General features: G+C 34.6%; 2 protein-coding genes across 10 annotated transcripts in view; one reads left to right on the top strand and one right to left on the bottom strand.

Moving 5' to 3' along the window:
• Positions 1 to 6,264, top strand: part of SLC25A40 (solute carrier family 25 member 40) — a 51,996-nt gene extending 45,732 nt beyond the window's left edge. For all 3 annotated transcript variants that reach the window (XM_082398522.1, XM_082398524.1, XM_082398523.1), the window contains 3 exons: positions 1,328 to 1,409; positions 3,706 to 3,786; positions 4,145 to 6,264. In XM_082398522.1, the coding sequence (XP_082254648.1) occupies positions 1,328 to 1,409; positions 3,706 to 3,786; positions 4,145 to 4,257 (276 nt within the window). In that variant the 3' untranslated portion in view covers positions 4,258 to 6,264. The remainder of the gene's footprint in view (positions 1 to 1,327; positions 1,410 to 3,705; positions 3,787 to 4,144) is intronic.
• A 2,320-nt stretch (positions 6,265 to 8,584) lies between these two features.
• RUNDC3B (RUN domain containing 3B) overlaps positions 8,585 to 25,847 on the bottom strand; it is a 152,822-nt gene continuing 135,559 nt past the window's right edge. For 4 of the 7 annotated variants that reach the window (XM_082398483.1, XM_082398487.1, XM_082398485.1 and 1 more), the window contains 2 exons: positions 25,688 to 25,806; positions 8,585 to 11,058 (listed from right to left, as the gene is read on the bottom strand). In XM_082398483.1, coding sequence (XP_082254609.1) covers positions 10,913 to 11,058; positions 25,688 to 25,806 — 265 coding nt within the window. In that variant the 3' untranslated portion in view covers positions 8,585 to 10,912. Of the gene's footprint in view, positions 11,059 to 18,525; positions 20,779 to 25,687; positions 25,807 to 25,847 lie in introns of those variants that run through there. The other 3 variants (XM_082398482.1, XM_082398486.1, XM_082398484.1) reach the window with 1 other exon arrangement.

Raw genomic sequence — 25,847 nt, 5'->3', positions numbered from 1 at the left:
TAATATGAAGGAACGTTCTCTATTTTACTACGTCTGCCTAACACAGAAAACTAATTTTAAAAAATTTTAATGATTTAGAAAATATTGCTGCCTTTTGACTTATCAAATAACAGCAGAAAAAGCACATCAGTGGGACAATGTCCAGGTTTTCTGTCAGAAAACAAAATAGCCTAAACCATATCATTTTAGAAGGTGTCAGGTTCATACCACATTGTTGCTACCTTTGATACTCCCATCGGCCCTCCCTATCCAGAGGTTCTGCATCTGCAGAGTCAACCAGTTCGATTCCTGATTGTTGAATCCACGGATGTAGAACCGCAGATATGGAGGGCCGACTCTACTGCGCCATTTTATATAAGGGATTTGAGCATCTGCAGATTTGGGTATCTGTAACCAATACGCCCCGGATACTAAGGGACAACTGTATGTGTTAGATTGTGGACATGGAGACACAACAATTGATTTTATCTTACCTGAGATCTTTGAAACTGATTTCAAGAACTTAAATCTTTTAACATTGACAGGTGAAATAAATGTAAATGATTTTAAAGGGTATTTTATGAGCATATTGGCCAAATGTGAGTTGGGAAGCAAAAAATAGAGACCAGGTTTTACTTTGTATGATTGTTGTATCAAATATTATGAGACATTCCTCAGGGAATTTATTCTTACAAAAAACCTTCATTGCTTAATTAGGGCATTATGAAAATAATTGTTAAATTGATTCATTTTGAGGTAAGTTTTTAAAAATGTGATCTGTGAGCTACATTTGATAAATATGTTGAAACCTATAAAGAAAAGGTATGTAGAACTAAAAGTACATTTTATTTAAATTTTTAATAATATTTATTTCAAAAACATTTGTTGGAAAATTTTAAATGCTTACTAGATACTTGAGAATTTCCACTTTAAAATATTATACCTTCATATGTAGTAAAGGAATAATGGAACACACAGGAACATCAGAAAATGTGAATACTGGTTTCAGAGTCAAAGAGGTCTGGTTGGAATTCTGACTCTGCCACTAATAGTTGTGTGACCTCAGGAAAATAGGGGAACTTTTCTGAGACTGTTTACTTACTCCTGAATTTTGGGAGGAATACATAAGACATATATCTGTTTTCTTTAATAGAACTTCTTTTAAATACCTCTGGTTTCATTTTATGTTTCAGTTTAGTTATGATTTTTATTACTATCCTTATTAACTAATGTGCTAGTTATGATTTTTATTACTATCCTTATTAAGTAATGTGCTAATCAGAATATTAAAATACTTCAGGAAAAATTTAAAAATAGATTTAAATTAATCAGTTTTACTTTTTGTTAGTTTGCAGCTGTTGTAACTTTGCCATTTGATGTGGTGAAAACACAAAAGCAGACACAACTTTGGATATATGAAAGTCGGAAAAGTAAGTTTAATTAATTTACAACATTTTTAAGATGCCATGAAAAATTTTTTCTTTCCAGATACTAAGTTAGGAATATCTAAAATAGGGAAAACAAGATTTTTTTTTCCTTTGTTACCTTACTCTTTATCTAACTCAAACTAATACACTGTTAGAATGGAATACCCAGAAAAAAATACTCTAAACCTAAACAAAAAATTTAAGAAATCTTAAAGACTATGTATTTTGCCTGCCATGAGTTAAGTCTCATACCTGCTATATAGAAGATTAAATTATGTAAGTAGTCTTTCAAATAAATGTAGGCAAACCAGGGTGAAGGATAGGCAATTACTGGGAAACCTTTTTTCTTAGTGCATCTTGTTTCATTAGTATGCATACACATTTTGTTGTTGTTGTTTATTTTTTAGCTTCCCTTCTTTTGATGTGTTTTTTCTGCCTACTATCCCATCTACTTCTTTGTAACCTATAATTTCTTCTAGAACAAAAGCATACTCTTAGTTGCTTCTACTAGATCCATTCTGTCGTTATTATAGAAAGTATAGCAAGCCCACTGGAAATGGGGCTTCGATTGTTTCTGAAACATACAATTGTTAGGATTTGATAAATTTGGATGGTCAGTAGATGAGTGTTTATTTTACTGTTGTCTATGCTTGAAATATTTAATAATCACAGTGTTTCCTTACACTGTAAGAAGTTGCTTATCACCTGTAGGATTAGCTCTTCTGATGTTGGATCTTTAGGCAGGAGATACTTTCGAGGTTCTGTTAGAGCTCTGCAGTGGCTTACCTCCAGTTGATAACTCTTTCTGTTCTTTCTCTTTTACATTAATTTCACCCTGCTATTAAAAATAGAAGTCTGGGACTTGAGAGTTCTATAAGATTAGAAATACCCAGCTACTTGGCCTCCTTTCTTTTACCAGTTGCTTCCAGAATTTAAATGAAATAATTTAAACATGAAGTATAAGTTACCAACTTGTAAAGATTTTGTCATTGACTTTTTTTAGAAAGTTAAATTCCAGTCATAAATATTTTGTTCTTGGTTTTAAAATGTGTATGTAATTAGTATATTTATACTTACACTATTTATATAGATAGTTTAGCTTCTTAAGTAAATCACAAGGCCTCATTTATCTTCATAGGCAGAGAATCTGATATTTTACATAAAAGAAATTTTGAGATAATGAGCCCCTCTTCATTAAGTGGCAAATTCTAAAAAGCTGTTTTGAAAGCTATCTTTCTCTTACTTTTCCCTTTTTCCCTAGGCATACTTAATAATACGTACTTTAGTCTTTCTTAATGACTGCAAGTTGTCATCATTGTACACGTTGATTACTGTAGAGTTTCATAATGCAGCTCTCAGAAGCTAGTGAGGATAACTTAGGAGTGTTTGCCCATCATCCAGTGGTCTCAAACCACGACTTTGACATCTTCAGCTTCACAGTCTTCACATGGTAGTATGCCTACTTCTTGGCAGACTTTTTTCACCTATTGCATCTAGTAGTCTGTGGGCTACGCCAGATGCTTGTAATCGTGTAAAATGAAGGTAAGCAAACTTTATGTATGAACAGCTCGTTCATGAGGTTTATGTTTGAACTTCAGTAACATCTATTTTTGCTGTTTTCAAAAGATATATAAATTAGTTTTTACGGTGTTCCAGATATTTGAGTAATTGCAAATAAGTGAGATGTTACTGTTAGTTACAGGAAAAATCTTCCCTTTGGAGGAGACAGCACTGCTTTAATTTATTTCAAGACTGGTACATCTAGTATTCAGAAAGGTTTTAATAAAGCAGGACCTCACTAGGGAGGAAGGAGCTATTGTCCTCAAAACCTCTTTTTGGGGAAAAAAATTTTTTTTAATGTATACAATAAAAATTCATGAAAAATGGTTATCAGGGCTTTACTTTGGCTTTGGGAACCCCATGAAGATTTCTGTACATCTTTAAAATTTTTCATTATGAAAGATTTTTAAGATGTGGAAAAAAGTACAAAGGATATACATACCACCAAGCTTAAAAAACAAACATCATCAATTCAGAAAAAGTCTTATGTATATTCCTCCTTGATTGCATCTGGTCCTATGTACCTTAAAACTTATTGCCTTTATGATTTTTTCTTTTTAATGAATCCAACTATTAAAAATAAGATTTAAAATAGCTCTTTAGGTAAACAGATCTGTTCTTACTATAGTGAAATGATACACCACAAAGGCCATAAACACTGTTTTATGTGTTTTATCTGTATTAGAAATTAAGTGGTAACTTACTTACAATAGCATCATTTCTTTATTTTAACACTTAGTTTCTATGCCTTTGCAAATGTCAACATGGGCTATAATGAAGACCATTGTTGCTAAGAATGGATTTTCCGGATTATTTACAGGTAAAAATATTTCCTTTATCAAATCATTGACTAAAATGATTACTTTTACCTTTAAATCTATTACCTTCCTAAATTACCTTTCAGCAGGAAATTATTGAAAATATTCCACATTTACTATTTCCTCCTAAATATCTTTGCTATAAAAGTTTAAAAATGTTAAATAACAGTAGATTTACTATTGATATTTCTAGAGGAGGTGAGGAATAAGCAGTTTGGCTTCTTCTTTGACAACAGTTTATGGGACAGTATTTCATATATCACTTCACTTACTTTGATAACTATCAGAACGAAACCAAATAAGTTACATTTAAAAAAATAAGGTAATATTTGTTGTGAATTTTTTCTGTTCTCTCTTCAGGCCTAATTCCTCGTTTAATTAAAATTGCTCCTGCTTGTGCTGTTATGATCAGTACATATGAATTTGGAAAGTCTTTTTTCCAGAAACAAAATGCTCGAAGACAGCAATACTAGAGATGCTATTTCAACCTGAAATAACCACCATGACCAAATAATAAGATGGAGAATCTTAGACAAGAGCTTTTTTTCACCATTATCTTACAATGATTTTTTATCTTTCTTATCTATAATTTAAATGAATAGTAAATTTCTACTTTGCATTTAAATCATAATCCTAATTTTTAAATAAATTTTTTATCCTAATTTTTGAGATTTTGAAAAAGATATTCCAGAAATCATCACCATTGAGCATTCTTGTAAAGAAAAGAAGAATTATTCTACACTGAAAGCAATAATCTCAGAGTTTGATAACAAATCTCGGTGTAAGTTAATCCTATTGAGAGTGTGTCAGAGACAACAGAACATTTTGAATTGTGTGCTGAATGATGTACAGAGTCTAAAAGAAAAATTCGCAAATCGTTTATACACATTTAAATCACGGGCATAGATATTTAAGTATTTCAGCAAAGTAGATAATGGAAGGCAGTCTTTAGATAACATTATTCACATATACCACATATTACCTATTAGTTATTTTCTTTAATTCACATGCATTTGGTATTTTGTTTTTTTACCTTGTTACTGTTCTAAGGCCTCACGAATATTAGGATTTCTCTGATCAGAGGTGTATGGTTATTTTATCTTCATGAACCAAAAATAATTTGTATGGTATTGATGCTGCTATTTTTGATGACTAAAGACCCTGTGTTATCTACTGTCTCTGCAAGAGAGAGGGAGCTTTTACTGCCTGTATCAGATGTTCACTTCAGTCAAACTTGGGTGTGCAGTGGAAAACCACATTGTATTCAGACCAGTAAAAATGCTGTTTCAGCTGTCCTGTAATGTAAGTATCACCATTTGTGGAGTTCTCTAGGTCGTTTCTATTGGCTTGTTCTAACAAAATTGAGACTATTACTACAATATCAGTCACAGAATATTTCCAAAATGTCCCTTGATTTTACACATCTCACATTAATATGCTAGACCAAGAACTGAACAGGCAGCAGTTTTCTTGAAGAAAGAGCTTTTGGTCACTGGAGGCTAATGCCTAAATAATTTAGTTAATGAATGTAAGAATGAAATAAAAAGGATATGATTTCAAGACAAACAATATTTTTTTAATATTTTTGTTTTTCTCAAGATCTGTATCCTGTGAGAAAAAGCACTTTATTGCAGTCTATGTGAATTTTATGAAAATGTGAAGCATATTTTTCCCTAAAATAGAGTAATATATTTAAGTGACAAATCTCTAGTGTTGGAAGAGGAATTAATGTATTTTCTAATATAGTAGAAAACTGTTTATGTTTCACCAGAAATAAACTCTGTAGGGTTTGTATTTAACCTTTTGTGTTTATTTTATCCTCTGTTGATTTACTTTAAGTTTGCAACATATATATCCATAAAAATGTAAATATAACTTTGACTTATATTTTCATTAAAATATTTTGTGCTTTCTTAAAATATCACTGTGCTTCTAGCTAAATATTTTCATATAAAATCATTATGTTAATGCTATACTACACACATATATATATAAAACACACACACATGAAAGTTTATCTTGAACACTGATGTCTAACAGTATTAAATTTAAATTTACCTTGGTTCTGCTATGCTTCTTTTTGATAACTGGTAGAAAAAGGCAGAAAAATTTAGGTTTTGAAATGCTCTCAAAAAGCGGTCACATATTTCAACTTAATGTCACTTATAAACAACGGAAGGGAAATTTTCATCCTCCCCCCACCCCACTACGGACTGCACTTGTGAAAAATGCTTACTTTATGACTAGAATAACTTAAATAAATCTAATGCCCTACAGTTTTTCTAACATACATTACATGCAATGTATCTGAATGAAAAGAAGGCTGAACTGAAGCTTTCGCTATACTTAAGTGGTCCAGAAGCATTAATAGTAGCAACTGAAAAGCATTTGGTTACAAATTGTGTTCTTGGTAATGTTTCTTAAAGGAAACAGTTTCATTCTGTTAATGTTAATTTCTAACATACACATTTAAATTTTTTTTTTTTTTTCTTTGATTTATGGCTGTGTTGGGTCTTCGTTTCTGTGCGAGGGCTTTCTCTAGTTGCGGCAAGTGGGGGCCACTCTTCATCGCGGTGCGCGGGCCTCTTACTATCGCGGCCTCTCTTGTTGCGGAGCACAGGCTCCAGACGCACAGGCTCAGTAGTTGTGGCACACGGGCTTAGTTGCTCCGCGGCATGTGGGATCTTCCCAGACCAGGGCTTGAACCCGTGTCCCCTGCATTGGTAGGCGGATTCTCGACCACTGCGCCACCAGGGAAGCCCCACATTTAAATTTTTTAAGAAAAATGTCTTATGCAAGTATTACATGTTTGCTACCTTTCATATAATACAAGTTTGACTTTTAAAAAAAGTAATATGGAATTAAAGTAAAATTTTCTTTTATTTCTAGGAAGACTATTCACTATGCTTATTTAGCCACATTTGACTACTTTAAATCCTAACCTCTTTTTCTGGGGCACAAATTACAGGGATGTGGAAAAGTTTAGTGTATCACTTTAAAATTTGTTTCCAAAATGAACTTTTAAAAATAAATTACTGCTGTTATATTTTAATCTATCATTCAACACTTACTGAGACCTTTTATGTGGTAGGCAGTATAAAAAGCACTGGAGATAAGATGACATTTCAAATACTCTCACTGGCCTTCAGGTTTCAGCTGTGATTGCTACAAGTATGCAAAAGGAGTGATGGAAAAGCTGAAGAATTCTCCCCTCAGCCTGTGGCGGAGGGACTAGTCAGGAAATGCTTCTAAGATTAGGACATGCGATCCAATTAAACGTACCTGGAGGTTGGGAGTCTTCAATCAGGCAGTGGTATTTAGCGCCAGTGGCTTGAGCAGAGAGTATACATGGCCATGTGGTAGGAGATAAGATTGGAAATGGAGTCCAAGGGGCCTTGTCTGCCAAAGGAGGAACAAGAAGCAAGAGGGAGCCAAGTAAGTATTTTTGGCACAGCTTTAAAAGAGTTGTGTTCTGTTTTGTTTTTCCCCCAAGACCAGTATTTTCTTTTAACTGAAAGAAAATAGGATAGCACAGTTTAGCACAGCATAGAATAGAAAACACCGGGATGGGTCACGTGTTAAGGCCAAGTGCTGTGTAGTGAAACTTTGGTTTTAGTTGGGTTTTAGAAAAATAACTGGCAGTATGAAAAAGGTGACTTATAATAAGGTGATCTATTTAAAAACAAAAGTTTTGGTTTGGATTAAAATATATTTTTAAAAGGTACCACTGTGACATTGGTATAATTTTATCTTCTCTCTCCTATCAGTGAAGTAAAACAAATGCTAAAGCAAAATACAAGGTGCTTTGCTTACAGAAGAGCAAAGTGGATTAGTTTAAAAAAAAATAAGGAGCCCTGATGTTCAAAGCAGTCATGTGACATTTCCAAGGTAATCCAATGTATTAGTTTATCAAAACTAGAAATTGTAACCAACAATAGGAAATTTTTTTTTTTTTTTTTTTTTTAAACTGGCCTTTTCCTCACTTGAGTCTCTTTCCAAACAATAACCCCTGCCCTCACACCACCTTTGCCCTCCAACACCCGCCCCTCCCCCATGAGTGATTTACATCTTTTCCCCTACTAAAACCAAATTTTCTTTTTTTTTTTTTCACACACACACACTGTATTTTATTTTTACAAGAGATAAATAGACTGACACCAAGCATTGTACATGGATGACCACAACAAAAGCAACAATGATTGCAATTACCAAACATGAAACACACTCATACTATGTCATAATAACAATAGGAAATTTAACAAAGAATTTACATAAGTTGTAAATTTGAGAAACATTTTTAACCACTTGAAAACTTGTATGTAAATCTAATAAAGATGACTTAAATAAAAACCAGCTGAGTCTACTTGCATTTTTAAGGTTTCTGTCAATCATAATTAATAGTAGTCTGTATTTGGTACTTACCACTTATGAACTTATACATATGATGTTATTTAATGTTGACATCCTGATGCCATCAGGCAGGTGCTGAGAAGATGGTGATGTTTCCATTTTACAGGTGAGAAAACAAACATGGTTGTTACATAATAAAATCAGAACACTGCCAAAACCACTACTGTACCGTACCACTTCGGCAGATGTTGTCAGCTTTAAAGCATATCATGTCATTTTCAAAAAAATAAAAAGTATTTAATTTGATGCGAAATGAGGATTTCTCCGAAACCATTTCCATATTAGTATTTTAGGTGTTAATATACACTTACCACATTTGATGAAACGAAAGTTCACTGTACACCTTGAATAAAGTAACTTTTTGTCATGGAAAAAATAAGACTACTACTGCATGGTACAAAATGTTTAATATACATGCAACAAGTATCGTACATCAAGGCAACAAAATACACATGGAAATAGTAGAATATAGTTCAGCATTCTATTTAGGGGAGGGTGTGTGAACAAGAAACACTACCACCTAAAATTAAAGATTGAGACATACCTCGTGCAAACATTAACAAGCTACCTCTATAACTAGTGAAATGAACTGTGTAGAAACCTGAAGTCACATTAGCAGATGAATTTTATACCAAGAGCTCCAAGAAAGGAGAAAAAGTCACTATCCTCAGATGTCATGTTTAAATCTGCATTTAGCAGCATGTTAAGATGCACAAGTTATTGTACACATTAGGCAAATCTGAAAAATTTGATCAATTATGGAACCTTGTATTTCCTTTCTATATTATAAAAATGTATGGAAAAAATTTAACAATGACTTTTTTTTTTTTAATTACTGAAGGATAATAAATGACATTTGAGAGTGGACCATGAGTGAAAGCATTTAAACGTTCTGATAGCTGTTAGGAAAGCAGCAATAGTGCTTAAGGCTAGCCTAAAATTTTTGAAATTCCCCTCCTTGACCGTTCTCTCGTTCCCTCCTCCCAAGGTTTCCACTGTCCTCATTTAAACCTTCCTTCTGTTCCCCCATGCTGATTACAAATTGCTTTAGATACCTCTCACTCACAATAATGTGTACAGAATAAAGGTACCATTTCTCAATATTTGCATTACTGCAAGTACTAAAGCCTCAAGCTAAAGGAATAAAGCTCTGAACATGTTCTGGTACATCTAAGATAATTTATTTTAAGGGATTTCAGGCTGCCTTTGTCCCTGAAATGACACTGTTTGAATGGTCTTAACATATAAGACTAGCCTTGTCACTATTATCTTAAATTCCAAATGACGAGCGTAAAGCTCTAAATATTTCAGAGAACCACGACACTCCCACATTTCTAATACAAAGAATGACTGTAACAAGTGCTGCTTGTCTCCTCTCAATACAATATTTTAGGAGGAACATTCTTTCTATATGTTGAAGTTACTAAGTTTGAATGTAATGTTTTATTAACAAATAAATATAGCATATGAAGTCCCCAATAAGTACTGTAGTAGCCTCTTCATGTAAACAATGTATAAAACTTCTTTGGCACAGCTGATCATGTTTTCCTCATATTACTTACTATAGAAAATATACTTCATACCTTTTCTCTTTCAATATGGTGGAGTTTTTAGGGACAAATGTACAGTTGTTCCAAAATTTGCAAAAATTTAAAAGACGGCTCATGGCTTTTTAAAAAAAGAAAACTAATTTTTTACCTGTAGAAGTGGAGTAATTTTTTAACATTAACATCAATTTAAAAATGAGATTATGGTATGATTAATGACAGAAACTGTAAAGCATGTATGACACAATTCACTCTTGCATACGAGGCAGAAAAACAGCACTGGACGTCAGACATACTGTTAAGTATGGTGATTAGCCTACTGATCCTGACTTTAAAAGCGTCTCAGATCCTTAAATGAATTTGAACTCTTTCCCAATTAAATACTTTTTCAACATCTGTTCTACATTTTAAAATGTTTCCAGTTTATGAGACATAAATTTATCAATTCTGAAATTGATAAACTTTTAAGAAAATCTTGGAAAAACAAAAACAAATGTATTCACTTTACCTTAATGGTCTAAAATACTGTAAAATACTTCCCCTGTGACCCTAACAAATTTAGTAACTGCCTAACGACACATCCTACAAAATTTATAAAATGTTAAGTGGAATGTTAGGTTGATGCCAAATGATAACTGTTAAAGAAAAACTGAATAAGCCACTGTGAAACTGCAGCTAAGAACCTTTCTCTTCACTTTAAAGACAAGGCATTTAAATATCAGAACCTGGGAAGAAATTCATGAAAAATGAAGTAACTCATTCTTAGAAAATTTAATCACTGAATAAAAGAGCAAAAGAAAATACGTAGCTTAAGCCTTGAACTCGGTCTCTGGCAATTATGATACATTTAAATATATGAAAATCAGCTGAATAATAAATATGTACAATTTGCCATGGATTATTAACTTAGAGGATCTCTGAAAGTTTTTTTTAAGCCTATTCATTTTTAAACTTCCTCAGTGACAAATATAGGAATTTTAAAATGAAAAGTGGCAGAGTCATTTTTTTTTCACTCAGAAGTTTACATGGAGTGGACTGAATTCTCTAATATAAGCGACAATTCCAGACATGTGCCAGAACAATATAAAATTCCGGATGTTTTCCCAGCAGTCAAACTTACATAAATAGAACATTTGCAACATAAAAACTTTTGGCTTTTACATAAAATTTTTCAGGATGGAGTTAGACCTGGACTTGTCATCTCTGTTGTAGGACTTGCAAGGTAGTCATTAGATTTTAGGCTTGTTAGAGATTTGTAACTTGCCACTGATGTCAGAGACCCACAGAGACCAAGTAATGAGGGAGTATCTTCTTTACCTGAAAATTAGGATAAAATAACAAATATTTAATTTCCCTTGAAGCATAATACCAAAAAGATCCTAAAACCATTAAAACCTTGCATACTCTACAAAACAGTACAAACATATCTAACTATAAAATCAAACACCTATATGTTAACATGTTTGATCTTTCAGTAGTTTCAATGGTACCCTTATAAAACATTACAGAGGGAATATTTGTGCTTCTTGTAAAAGTTCTAGATATGGAAGTTTGAGATGTTTTGGAACAAGAAAGTTGACCTTTTTTTGGAGAATATGATCATATTCAATTAGTAAAGAATAACAAAAAATAAAGTAACAATACCAGTGTCCAGGCCACAGGAATACCAGGAAATCCGTGTGCAGGTAACGTAATACAGCAGAAGCAGAATTGCTTCAATTCAGTTGGAGGGCTTGATCTGGGAAGTCTTTATTCACTTACTGAATAAACATTTATTCAGCACCTACTTTGCATCAGGAGTATTGTTACACAGTGCTGGACTTCAGTAGGCCCATGAAGGCGGAATGGCAGATCTGTTTCCACAGCCGGGGAAAACAAGTTCTTTCCAGAGCTGAATAAGTTTCAACCCACAGTGTGCAAATACTAGCGATAAGTGGCTGGTTTGAGGCTGCGAAAGGCTAATAAGGTCTTTGAAAACTAGCAGTTTTCCAAAGAAGATGGAAAGCTTAGGTTTTACTCACGTGGTTATAGAAGTATAAACTGAACCAGATATCAGATGTTTCTGAATATTATACATTGTTTCAAACAGTCCCTCTGCACTGTTCTCATAGTTGTCGTATTAATACTTTAACCCACCTTGTCATACTGTATGATAACTGTGGGGCGCTCTCCTTTATTAAACTATAGGCTCTGAGAAAGGACATGGAATTTGTTGTATTCATTATTATATTCCCAGTGCTAGCACACAGTAGACACTCATTAAATAATTATGTAATTAATGATAATTCAGTAAGAACTGCACTGGGACACGAAAGAACTCCTGTGTTCTTTACAGCTATGTGACCTGGGGAAAGGCATCTTCTCTGAGCCTATTCTTTGTAAAATGAGAACAGGTACCAAAAGATGACAATGTTAACTTCATAGTTTTGCTGACTAAAAAATACAGGAAAATACAACGGTGTTAGGAAAAGATATGGAAGAGTAATTGTCACATTCAGGTTTCAAATGTTTTATCATCTTATGTCAGGATCAAAAGATACAGATGTTTCAAGAACCCTTTTAATGTCTAAGCTTAGAGACCTATTTCAGGCCAAAATGAGCTCTAGAGTTCTTGCTAAATGCTCCAGGAACGCAACTGCTTTGGATAGTCTCTCCCAAATTTCTAATTAATTATTGACCTGTAATGTTTTAAAGAGATTTACTACTAATTACATATACATATGTATGTATATATAACTATTTTCTTCATTGTAAATATATATGTCACCTACAATTTACCATTTTAGTCATTTTAAGTGTACAATTCAATGGCATTAATTACATTCATAGTATTGTGCAACCATCACCAACCACTATTTCCAAAAATTTTCACCAGCCCAAACAAAAAATCCCTACCCTCTTTAAACAGTAACTCTACATTCTCCCCTTCCCCTCAGTCTCTGGAAACCTCTAATCTACTTTCTGTCTATGAATTTGCCCATCCTAGATTTATTCTTATAAGTGGAATCATACAGCATTTGCCCTTTTGTGTCTGGCTTATTTCACTTAGCATAATGTTTTTTAAGGTTCATCCATGTTGTATGTATCAGAACTTCATCCCTTTTCTATGGCTGAGTAATATTCCATTGTATGTATGTACTGCATTTTGTTTCTCCATTCATCTGTATGGACGTTTGGGTTGTTTCCACCTTTTGACTACTGGAAATAATGCTGATGTAAACACTGGCACACAAGTATCTGTTTGAATCCTGTTTTCAGTTCTTTGAGAGTATATACTTAGGTTACACATATTTTTAAAATATAAAGATTATAACACAGTAATTGCAAAAGACTAAATCTAAATGTCTAACATAGTTACACAGTGGAGTAACATGCAGCTGTAGAAGAGAACGAGAAAGATCTCTATGTACTGCTGTGTTGTGATTTCCAGGATATACTATTTAGTGGAAAAAGCAAAGTGTGAAATAGTGCATAGTATGTTACCTTTTATCTTAAAAAGGAATATGAATTTATTTGAATTTGCATATGTTTTAAAGATCAACAGAAAGATAATCTAAAAATAAAAATGGTTACTTACGAAAGTAGAAGTGAACAGAGTTGAGGTGAAGTTTAAGCATAGTACTTTGACTCTGGGATATATTCTCAAGATAAAATAATTAAAAACAAATCTTAAGCTATTTTAACTTACCCTATCTTAGTAATATAGATACTATTAGCTTGAAATTAAAACATATAATAGGAAAAAGCAAATAAGCAATTATGTTCCTATAAATTAGGAACCAATATTCTCATCATAAGATATAAAAATACAAAATCAAGTACATGGAAACCTTGACTCTTATGTGTGAAGTACAAAATAAGATAAATTTAAGGTACATTTTTCTTTAAAAAAAATTCCTAACTGTCTAGTGAAGAGGGTTAGAAACAATGACCAATTCAATCACAACAGGCACCCCTATGGCCCAGATTATGTTCTCTAACATCATTTTCTAGTGTAAGGAAACAGGACTTCTTGGAGAAATAGCTGATCCTGGGTATGGGCATGAAATATACCAAAGCAACTCAGAACATCTTGTTTTACACAGAGCAAGGAAGCTGTGACAGACTACCAGGATGTCAAAAGGACATAGGGGCCATCTTTTTCATAAGGGTCTCTCAGTGTCCAAAAAGGACAGTGACCTCCTGATGAGACACACCGAAAAAGATAATTATTTATGTTGTATTCTTGCCAAATATGTTTTACCTGAATATGATAGCAATGAACAATCAGAGAAATCTAAATTGTCAGCCATTTAACAAAACAAGTGGCTTGGGTGCTTAAAATATATAAATGTCAAGTGCGAGAAAAAGAAAAGTTGGGGGGTGCTCTGCTAGATGAAAGGACACCAAAGAGATTGAAAACTAAACGCACTGTGGGATCCTTGATTGGACTGGACCTAAAAAAAAAAACCTAGGATATTACTGGAAAAGTGGAGAAATCATAACATTCAATACTTACCAGGTAATATTGTACTAAGGTTATATTTCCTGAGGTCATAATGGTGCGGCTTTGTAAGAAAACATCCTTATCCCTAGGAGATACATGCTGATGTATTTAGAGATAAAGTGTCATGGTATCTGCAATTTACTTTCAGATGGTTGAGCAAAACAGAAAACACACATACATGAGTAAACGGAGGGAGCATGTGCCCACATGAGCAAGATAAAGCAGTGTGGTAACATGTTAACGATTGGCAAATCTAGGTAAAGCATATATAGGTGTTCATTCTCCTTTTCTTTCACTTTCTCTGTAGGTTTGAAATTACCCAAAACAAAAAGTTGGAGTGGGGAAAGCAGGCAAGGTACATGAAGTCCTCAGCTATGCCTTAAGGAAACAAACCATACAGCAGAGCTGAGTGGCATAGCCAGGAAAGCACGGGGGGATCTACAGATCCCAGCCTTCAAAGACCTACAGCTGACCTCTGAAAATACTGATCCTACGGAGCCTGCAGGGCAGTGCGGCGCCCTCAAGGGACCCAAAAACAAGCTTCATTCCAACACTTCATTTAAAAATAAAACATTTTAAAAAGGTGCATAAGGATCCAAAATGGTTATGTTCATTGTGACTGCAGCTATGCAACTACGCTTATAAAAGGAAATAAGCAAAGCTGTATTAAGGTAGAGGATGACAGGTGATTATTCCAAAATATTCTTCAATATTGTTGCAATGTCAACAGCAGCTAATGTATACATATATGCATAGACCTAAATGCATGTAAAATTACTACAGTCGATTAAAAATAACAAGCATGTTAAAATCTGAGTTAACAGTGATATTTTAAAAGCAATTTACTGATATGGGGAGGAAAGAACTTGTCAAGGTCAATGAAACTCTCTAGCCCAGACGGCTGGGAGAGTGGTAGTTCCTAGCAGAAATAAGTTAGTCATCAGGAGCAGAAAATGGATTTTTGTTTTATACCAAGAAAGATCAGTTTTGTTTTAAATGTCTTGATATGGAGTCTGGACTATACACGTCTTCAGATGGTACTAATACAAACATTATTAAATTAGAAGTCATTCATTCAGCCCAATTTACTGGGTATTCTCTATGTGTCCTCTATCCTGAAGTGATAAAACCCACTTCCTGCCCGTAGGGAACTTAGAATATGATAGAAATAAACACAAACAGAAAATTATAATCAAATGCAGTAAGTATAAGAATAATAAGTAAAGGGCATTATGGAAGCTCAAAGGACAAGTGTCCAAACCAAATCAGAAGGTATGGGTTGGGGGGTAATTAGGGAAGTTTCAGGGAAAAAGTGACCATTAAACTGAACCCTAGTGGACGTTCATGCCCAAGGAGGCAAAAATCAGACAAGGCTCTGCAGAGGAACAGCATGAACAAAGGCAGAGAGGGAAGAATCAGCACCCAAGGTACAGGGAGCTACAAGCAAGAAATGAGACTAGAAGAATAGACAAAGGCCACAGAAGACTTGAGAGTTGATGTTAAGGAGCCTGGAAAGGATCTTGTAATCATAACAATACATCTGTGTTGTGACTTGAAATCAAGTCTTCAAATTCAGAGACGACATTCTTAATCGTACTCTTAGACGGAAGTGAGCCACTGAAGACTTTTACATAAGGGAATTACATGCTTAGTTTGTATTTTAAATACTTGAGGACTCTGTGAAACATGACTTTGAGGGAAATAAAATGGATATAGTGAAACCAGTAAGAAGGCTATGGCAGCTACCTGAACCATGTTAGCAGTAGAAGGGACACAAAGAATGGAACACGTGTAGAGATCTTCAGAAAGTTAAACTGGTAGGAGTTGGTGAAGGCAAAATGTTAGGTGGGAGGAGCCATGAATGATTCAGTAGATTATGAGAACTGATAAGTGAATGGTGAGATCATCAATATTATAATAAGGAAGAGAAGTTTGGAGTAGGGAGGAAAGGGGTCAATGCAGAAATGAAGAGGAAGTAAATACATATCCTAATTTTAAGGAATGCCTAAAGAGATTACTTAGCCACTATCATATACCCATAGAGAAAATGTTACATTAAACTGTTGTGCAAGGATGACGTTACCTTTTTGAGATCAACAGTCAAGAAAATGGGTGGTCATCATTTTATGCAATAGAATTTCAAAATACTGGAACTAATGTGTGTTGTGGTTGTAGCTAGCCAAGAGGGAGTGTGACATAGTTGTTTTTGCATGAACGTACATGAACTTGGTCACAGGTATTCGTACGGGTATCACTTTGAGTTACTTGTATTTATATGTTGCTTAAAACACCTTCAAAAACATTGTAGTATAATTTGCCCTTAAAATTAAGAGTTTGTTCATAGAAAAGCATGAAAACAGACAGCAGGATATAAGTTTCATATTAGTAAAACAAATACTCATTACAGGAATCAGTGCAATTCATAATTTCTTGTAAAACAGCATAAAAGTGCTTGTGAAAAAAAGAGATCTGTAATAAAGAGAAAAACCAGGGAAGATGATGAAGCTTCGTGACATACGCAAAGAACTGCTCACTCATGTGCCAGGCATGTAACTGAAGGCAGAAGAAACCCCTCAGAATAGATAAAAAATTTTGAAGCATAGGCAATTGATGTGACTGATTCATGAATCATGCAGGATATCTGTTAAGATGTCAAACATCAGTTTATCATGGAATTCCTATGGTCTTTGAAGAGACACTGTTTAACTTTCAGAAGCATCTGATCTAACTGAGGAAGAAAATGAAACTAAGGCAAATAGGAAAGTGTCTGCATTAAAAATGTGCAGGATACTTGTTGATAATTTGAAAGAAAATCCCTACAGCAGTGGAGTACTATGTTAGGAAACGGTTCACTGTTAGAACAGAGGATGATACTGTGAGGAAAGACATAGCTACTGACAATTTGGATTAAGAAATGGTTCAGAAGAGATGGACTCTGAACATGAAGAAGTTCTTGGCAACTGAATTCACTTTTATTTTCCCTTCTATAGATACAGAGGAGTGAAATTAATTTTTAAAACCTATGCTTAAAGTCTGAAAGAAGCAATGGACAATCAGAAAATAAAATCAAGAAACATTTCCATTTACAATAGCACCTAAAAGAATAAAATAAAATACTTAGGAATAAATTTAACCAGAAGTATGCAAGAGTTGTACACTGACAACTACAAAATAGTGTTGAAAGAAACTCGAGGTCAAAATAAATGGAAAAACATCCCTTATTTCTATGGATTGGAAGACAATATTGTTAAGATGGCAATGTTTCCCAAATTGATCTACAAATTTAATGTAATCCCTGTCAAAATTCTAACTGCCTTTTTTTCAGAAATGACAAGTTGATTCTCAAATCATATGGAAAGGCAAAGGACCCCAAATACCTGAAACAATCTTGGAAAAGAACAAAGTTGTAGGACTCACATGTCCTGATTTCAAAACTTACTACAAAGCTACAGTAATTAAGACAGTGTGGTATGGAGCAAGATTAATGTGGCACTGTCATAGACACATAGACCAAGAGAATAGAAATGAGAATCCAGAAATAAACCCATACATGTAGGGGTAATGGATTTCAACAAAAGTTCTAGGACCATTCAGTGAGGGAAAGAATAGTCTTTTCAACAAATGGTCCAGGGACAACTCAATATCCACATGCAAAAGAATGAAATTGGAACCTCAATTCACACCATATACAAAAAATTAACTCAAAATGGATCACAGGCCTAAATGTAAGGCCTAAAACTATAAAACTCTTAAAAGGAAACATAGGTATAAACCTGTATGACCTTAGATTAGGCAACAGTTTCTTAGATGTGATACCAAAAGCACAAGCAACCAAAAGAAAAACTAGATAAATAGGGCTTCAACAAAACTTAAAACTTTGTGAGTCAAAGAACACTAGCAAGAAAGTGAAAACACATGCCTCAGAATGGGAGAAAATATTTGCAATTCGTGTATCTGATAAAGGTCTACCATCCAGAATATACACAAAGAACTATCACAACTCAACAATAAAAAGACAAACAATGCAATCTTCAAATGGTCAAAGGATCTGAGTAGACATTTCTCTGAATGGCCAATAAGCCCATGAAAAGATGTTCAACATTATTATTCATTAGGGCAATGCAAATCAAAACCATGGAATTCCACTTCACACCTACCAGGATGGCTATATTAAAAGACAAACAATAATAAGTGTTGCTGTGGGTATACAGAAACAAACCCTAATTGCTGGTGGGCTTATAAAATGGTACGTACCATCACTTCAAAAAACAGTTTGGAAAAAAAAAAAAAACAAAACAGTTTGGCAGTTCCTCAAAAGGTTAAACATATGATCCAGCCAATTCGGTTCCTAGTTATATACCCAAGAGAAATAAAACTATAGTTCACACAAAAACTTGTACATGAATGTTCATAGTAGCAGTATTCATAAAAGCCCAAAAGTGGAAACAATCCAAATGTCCAGCTGATGAATGGACAAATTGTGGTATATCCATGCAATGGAATGTTATCTGGCCATAAAAGGGAATGAAGCACTGATAAATGCTGCAACATGGAAGAACTGTGAAAATACTATGCTAAGTCAAAGAAGCCAGACCAAAAAAAAAGCTACACATTGTATGATTTCATTTTATGAAATGTCCAGAATAGACAAATCCAAAGAGACAGAAAGTAGATTAGTAGTTACCCAAGGGGAGGGGGAGGGAGGAATTGGGACTGAACGCTAATAGGTACAACAGGGTTTCTTTACTGGCAATGTTCTGGAATTAGACAGTGGTGATGGACACACAACACTGTGAATATGCTAAACACCACTGAATCGTACACTTTAAACTGGTGAATTTTTTAAAAAATTTTATTTTATAAAATGGTGAATTTTATGTTATGAGAATTATAATAAAAGTTTTTTAAAAGTCTAAAAGATCTTTTAAGATAAAAGTGCTACAGGATATGGAGACAATGTGTTATAGTTTAATTGTTGGCATATTCCTTCCTCCCTGCCCCCCCCCCCTTTTTTTCTTTTGGTGGTACATAAAATGAGTGTTATCTTAAAACCTAAGGCATCTGATTAGATTTGATGAAGTATGGTAGCTGCTAGTAGTTTCCAGCATAATACTTGTCACATAAGAAGGACTTAATACATGCTTCTTGAGAAAAATGACAACTTCTCACCCTTCCTATCAACAATTATGGTGCATTTTAACTTACGAAATTTTTTGAAATTCTTTTAATAATCAGTAGGAATATAGAATTGCTTTTTGTTTTATACCTTTTTTACTATACCATACATTAAAATATAGCCTTGAGGAATGTAAGGGACTATATAAAGGCATAAAAGGTTTTTCTGCTTGAACCAAGTTTTAGAGTACAAGGATAAATTTCTTTTTTTTCAAGTAGTAAGTATCAAATCTCTATTTCTTAAGACTCTTCATACGGAGATGTTAATAACACTTTTAACTAAAAATGCGTAAAATATGTAAAAGTAACAATCATTTACAGTTCTAGCATTAAATTAACCACTTCGAACAATACATGTGGTGTATTTGACTTCCAGTGTTTGTTTTTAGAAGGGAAGACACATCTGTTATGTTTGTAAAAATGCCATGTCCATTATAAAAATTTAATCAGTGCAGCAAAGCACAAAAGAAATTTTAATGAACTTACCATCCAGCTTACATTCACACAGAAAAGTAGGTACACATAATATTATAAAATTGGGATGATGTCAGTGAGTGTCTTTTAATTTAAAAGTTTCATTTTATTTTTACGGGAATGCAATAAAAGAAAAGGCCAGGAAAAGCAATGCTGAACTTCCAATAAAATTTTTTTCCTCAAGAGTTAATATTTTTTGAAAGAGTAACCTATGTTGCGAGAGCATGAAAAAATGTATAGTTTTACCCATCAAGTTTGAGTGTATCAATTTTAGAATTATCTATAGAACTCTTAAAACTCAACAGTTAAAAAAAAAAAGTAATTCAACTAGAGAATAGGTTAAAGACACGAAGAGATATTTCACCAGACGATACAGATGGCAAATAAGCATGTGAAAAGATGATGAACATCATTTGACATCAGGGAAATGCAAATTAAAACCATGGTGAGATATTACTGCATACCTATCACAATGGTTAAAATAAAAAATTGTGACAACACCTAAAGATGGCAAGGATGTGGAGAAACTGGATCACTCATATATTGCTGGTGGGAATGCAAAATGGCACAGTCACTCTGAAAAATATTTTGGCAGGTTCTTAAAAACCTAAACATGCAACTACCACACAACCTAGCAACGGTACTCCTAGGTATTTATCCCAGAGAAATGAAGACTTAAGTTCACACAAAAACCTATAAACAAATGTTCATAGCAGCTTAGTCCCTTTGGGCTGCTATAACAGAAATATCATAAATTGGGTGGCTTATAAACAATAGAAATTTACTTCTCACGGTTCTGGAGACTGGGAAATCCAAGATCAAGGTGCTTGCAGATTCACTGTCTGGTGATGGTCCATTTCCTGGTTCACAGACAGCAGTCTTCTCACTGTGTCCTAACATGGCTGAAGGGGTAAAGGAGCTCTCTGGGGCCTCTTTTTAAGGGCACTAATCCCATTCATGATGCCTCCACCCTCATACCTAATCACCACCCAAAGCCCACATTCTAATACTATCATACTAGAGATTTGATTTCAACATATGAATCTAGGGGGACACAAACATTCAGTCAATAGTTGCAGCTTTACAGCCCTCAAATGTAAACCAACCCAAATGTTCCTCAGTGACTGGTTCAGAAACAAAACAAAAATGCAGTGACTGGTTCAGAAACAAAACAAAAATGATATAGTACATTCATACCATGGAATATTCTTAGCAATAAAAAAGGAATGAATATACACATAACAACTTGGAAAGATCTCAGGGGAATTATGCTGAGTACAAAAATCCAATCCAAACAGTCCATATACTATCTGACTTATTCAGCACTCTTCGTAATTTCATTATATAATATTCTTCATAATTTCATGACAGAATTACAGTAATAGGAAACAGATTAGTGCTTGCCATGGGTTAGGGAAGGGGCAGAAATAGGGCAAGGCTGGGAAGGAGGTGGGTATGGTTATAAAAAGGCAGCCCAAGGTATCCTTGTAGTGATGGAACTGTCCATGTCTTGACTATGGTGGGGTATACATGTACCTACACATGTGGTAAAACTACACAGAACTAAAAACATACACACTACTGAGTACATGTAAATCTGTGTGAAATCAGTGGATTGTACTGTCAGTTCCATGGATGTGATACTGTTCTACAGTTTTGTAAGATGTTGCCCCTGAGGCAAACTGGGTGAAGGGTACATGGATCTCTCTGTATTATTTATTAAAACTGCATGTGAATCTATAATTATCTCAAAATAAAAAGTTAAATTTTAAAAAGGAGGTAGCTAGAGAAATTCCTTAAAGTGATAATTGGGGAAAAGTACAGAACGTGAACAAATACTAAGTGGGCAGAATAACCTTGTGCATACATAGTTGTACTACTTAAGTATATATCTTCAAGGTAAATTTCTAGAGGACTTCCCTGGTGGTTCAGTGGTTAGGAATCCGCCTGCCAATGTAGGGGGCACAGGTTCGATCCCTGGTCCGGGAAGATCCCACATGCCGCAGAGCAACTAAGCCCGTGCGCCACAACTACTGAGCCCGCGCACCACAACTACTGAAGCCCGTGCACCTAGAGCCCGTGCTCCACAGCAAGAGAAGCCACTGCAATGAGAAGCCCGAGCACCGCAACGAAGAGTAGCCCCCGCTCAATGCAACTAGAGAAAGCCCGCGCGCAGCAACGAAGACCCAATGCAGCCAAAAAAAAAAAAAAAAAAAAAAAAGTGGTGAGAGTGGGCATCCTTGCCTTGTTCCTGATCTTAGAGGAAATGCTTTCAGCTTTTCACCCTGAGTATGATGTTAGCTGTGGGTTTGTCATATATGGCCTTTATTATGTTGAGGTATGTTACCACTATGCCTGCTTTCTGGAGAGTTTTTGTTATAAATGGATATTGAATTTTATTAAAAAAAATTCTTTTGTATCTACTGAGATTATCATATGGTTTTTATTCTTCATTTTGTTAACGTGGTGTATCATATTGATTTGTGGATACTGAAAAATCCTTGCATCCCTGGGATAAATCCAACTTGATCATGGTGTATGATCCTTTTAATGGATTGTTGGATTTGGTTTGCTAGTATTTTGTTGAGGAGTTTTGCAACTATGTTCTTCAGGGATATGGGTCTGTAATTTTCCTTTTTTGTGATATCTTTGTCTGGTTTTGGTAGCAGGATGATGCTGGCCTCATAGAATAAGTTCAAAAGTGTTCCTTCCTCTGCAGTTTTCTGGAATAGTTTCAGAGGGATAGGTGTTAACTCTTCTCTAAATGTTTCGTACAACTCACCTGTGAATCCATCTTGTCCTGGACTTTTGTTTGTTGGGAGTTTTTAAATTACTGATTCAATTTCATTACTGGTAATTCATCTATTTTCTATTTCTTCCTGGTTCAGTCTTGGCAGATTGTACATTTAGGAATTTGTCCATTTTTTCTTGGTCATCCGTTTTACTGGCATACAGTTGTTCATAGTAATCTATTATGATGCTTTGTATTTCTGTGATGTCAGTTGTAACTTCTTTTTCAGTTCTGATTTTTACTGATTTGGGCCTCTTCCTTTTTTTCTTGATGAGTCTGGCTGAAGGTGTATCAGTTTTGTTTATCTTTTTGAAGAACCAGCTTGAATTCTTAAAGCCAGTACTTTATTTATATATATATATATATATATATGTATGTATGTATGTATGTATGTATGTATATATATATATATATATACACTTTATTTTTTAGGGTAGTTAGGTTCACAAAGAAACTGAGCATGAAGGTACAGAGAGCTTTCATATACCTCTTACCCCCGCACATGCATAGTCTCCCCTGTTATTAACACCCCCACTAGAGTGTACATTTGTTACAATGGATGAACCTACATGAACACAAAATTATCACCCAGAATACCTATTAGGGTTCACTCTTAATGTTGTATGTTCTATGAGCTGTACAAATGTATAATGACATGTATCCCCCATTTTAGTATCATACAGAGCCATTTCATGGCCCTAAAAATTCTGTATGTTCCACCCATTCATCCCTCCCTCCTCCTCCATACATTTGTTTATTCTAAACAAATTTTATTATTTTTGGCCATGACACGCGGCATGCAGGATCTTAGTTCCCCAACCAGGGATCGAACCTGTGCCCCCTGCAGTGGAAGCGCGGAGTCTAAACCAATGGACTGCCAGGGAAGTCCCACATTTGTTTTTATAGTATAAAAATATTCATTATTAATCTTGTCTTATTGATATTAAAATGCATATAATTAGAAATTAGATTAAAATCCTAAATAAATGTATTTTTATATGAAAAGTCATCACAAAGAAATCCACTCAGAGTATGGATTAGTTTTTTAAAATATACATATTCTAAATAATGGCAATCAGTTTACTCTCTCCCATTTACATTAGTGCCACTAAGACACTCTAATATGCTATTTTTATTATCCACATAAGCAAGAAAAAGATTCATCTGTAGTCAATATACACTATTTACTAAGCTAGTAAAACAGATTAAGGCCCTTTGAGAACATTTCAACAACCATCTTAAAGGAAGCAGAATTCATCTTATCACAATTTTCCCATTGCCTGAGATTTCTGGTTAACTGAATTTTTACTTTATACTACCTGTAACTTGTTCCTCATATTCTATGATAGCTATTCATTATATACTTATTCCATCAACAAATATTTAACGGTTGTCTATTATGTGTCAGACTCTAATAATATGCTGGCGAAAATATGGATAAGATACCCTACCCTCATGAAGCTTCTATTTTAGTGGAGAGTTATAGACAAGACTCATAATATAATGTATGGCAATATGGTAAGGTGCCTGGGATGGGGTGGACATTGACATGGGTGGTTAATTAAGGTGTGGCGGCCAATGAAAACTACTTTAAAGAGTTGATATTTGTACAGAGACCTGATAAAGAAGTTACCATGCAAAGACCTTAAGAAAGTAGTTTCAGGGCAGTGGGAAAAGCAAGTGTAAAGATAGCTGAGGCAGAAACCAGCTTGGAAGAAGGGTTTGGAGGTCAGTTTGCTGTGGTGTAGAGAACAAACAAAAGGATGGTATGATATGAGGCAGAAGCTGGTAAGGACAAGATTATGATGGAAGCCATCCAAGATAAGCAGTTTGGATTTTATTCTGATTGTCACTGAGAGCGACTGGAGAATTTTAAGGGGGGCGTACAGTAGATTCTGATTTATGTTTTCAAAGATCACTGTTCACTACATGGAGAATGGACTGAGGAGGCAGGAATGAGAGACGAAAGCAGTCCATCCCAGAGGCTTGATCCAGGTGGCCCAGACTAGAGTTGTAGTAATGGAGATGATGAATCAATGTATACAGCATGTGTTGTATGGGAGGCTGACAGGACTTGCTAATAAACTGACTTGCAGTTATAAGGGGAAAGAGTAGTGTCTAAGATAATGCCTATGGTGGTCATTTATTGCAATGGAGAAGACAGAGAAGAAAAGGAGGCATAGAGGAATACAGGTTCCTCTGAGGTAAGGAACTGTCTGTCTTTCCCTAGCCCTCACACACACCAGCAGGTGTGCAACTGGGAAGAAGGAGAGGTAAAATATGTGAGCATCAGATCATATCAGCACCAGTTGTCCAATCCAAAGTGCTAGAGTAACAGATCTAGCCTATACTGGGGGAGAGGGGGGGACGGGAAGAAAAGATTTTGAACCAGCTATTTTATTGAAGTTTAAAAATGAATAGACTGTGTCTTAGAAACTGAAATGTGATCATATAATTGAAAGTGGCCTGAAAACTTATGAAATTGGATCAATATGTTGTTCTGGAAGATGCAACCCAATGGAAAGAGGGGTGGTTAGAACACAGCTGAAAGCAGTAACAGGAAAAAAAACTCTTTTATGTTTGTTCCCCAAGTTTTTCAGAATACTCAGAAAATGAAGTACCAGAAGTGACTCAAGAATGAGGAAATGATCAGTTGGATCAAAAGCTGCTGAGAAGTTTAAAAGAATGAAGACAGAGGACCGATGTCAGCACTACTGCAGTGGTTGATCACCTTGATAAAAGTCATTTTAATAAGTGGTAGAGACACAAAAGCCCAACTGGAGTGGGTAAAAAATACTGGAAGTGAGGAAATAAAGGTAACAATTACAGAATATCTTTCGAGAAGGTTAGCTACAAACACATGAGAAAAAAACAAGACCAGACTATTTTTCATCATAATGGCAGCTTAATTCCTAGCATGCTTCACAGAAATGTCACTATTATTCTTTAGCAATCCTCTGCAACCAAAATATGTATAGTTCAGGAAAAAGTAATTTTCAAATAGATATTTTTTTTCTTACCTTCACTGATTAAATTTAATGTGTCTTGTTTTCCATCTCCTTGTGACTGACCTGGATCCAATGAAGTCTGAGAAAGGCTAACTTCAGCTGACAACTGGTCAAGACTTTGACAACTTTTTCTGTAAAACAAGGGTGAAATACTACTTTACCTTCTTCTCAC

Source organism: Balaenoptera borealis (genome assembly GCF_965194805.1).
Source record: "Balaenoptera borealis genome assembly, chromosome: 7".
Classification (NCBI taxonomy): Eukaryota; Metazoa; Chordata; class Mammalia; order Artiodactyla; family Balaenopteridae; genus Balaenoptera; species Balaenoptera borealis.
Note: the sequence above shows the minus strand (reverse complement) of the source record. Positions and strands in the feature narration are given on the sequence as shown.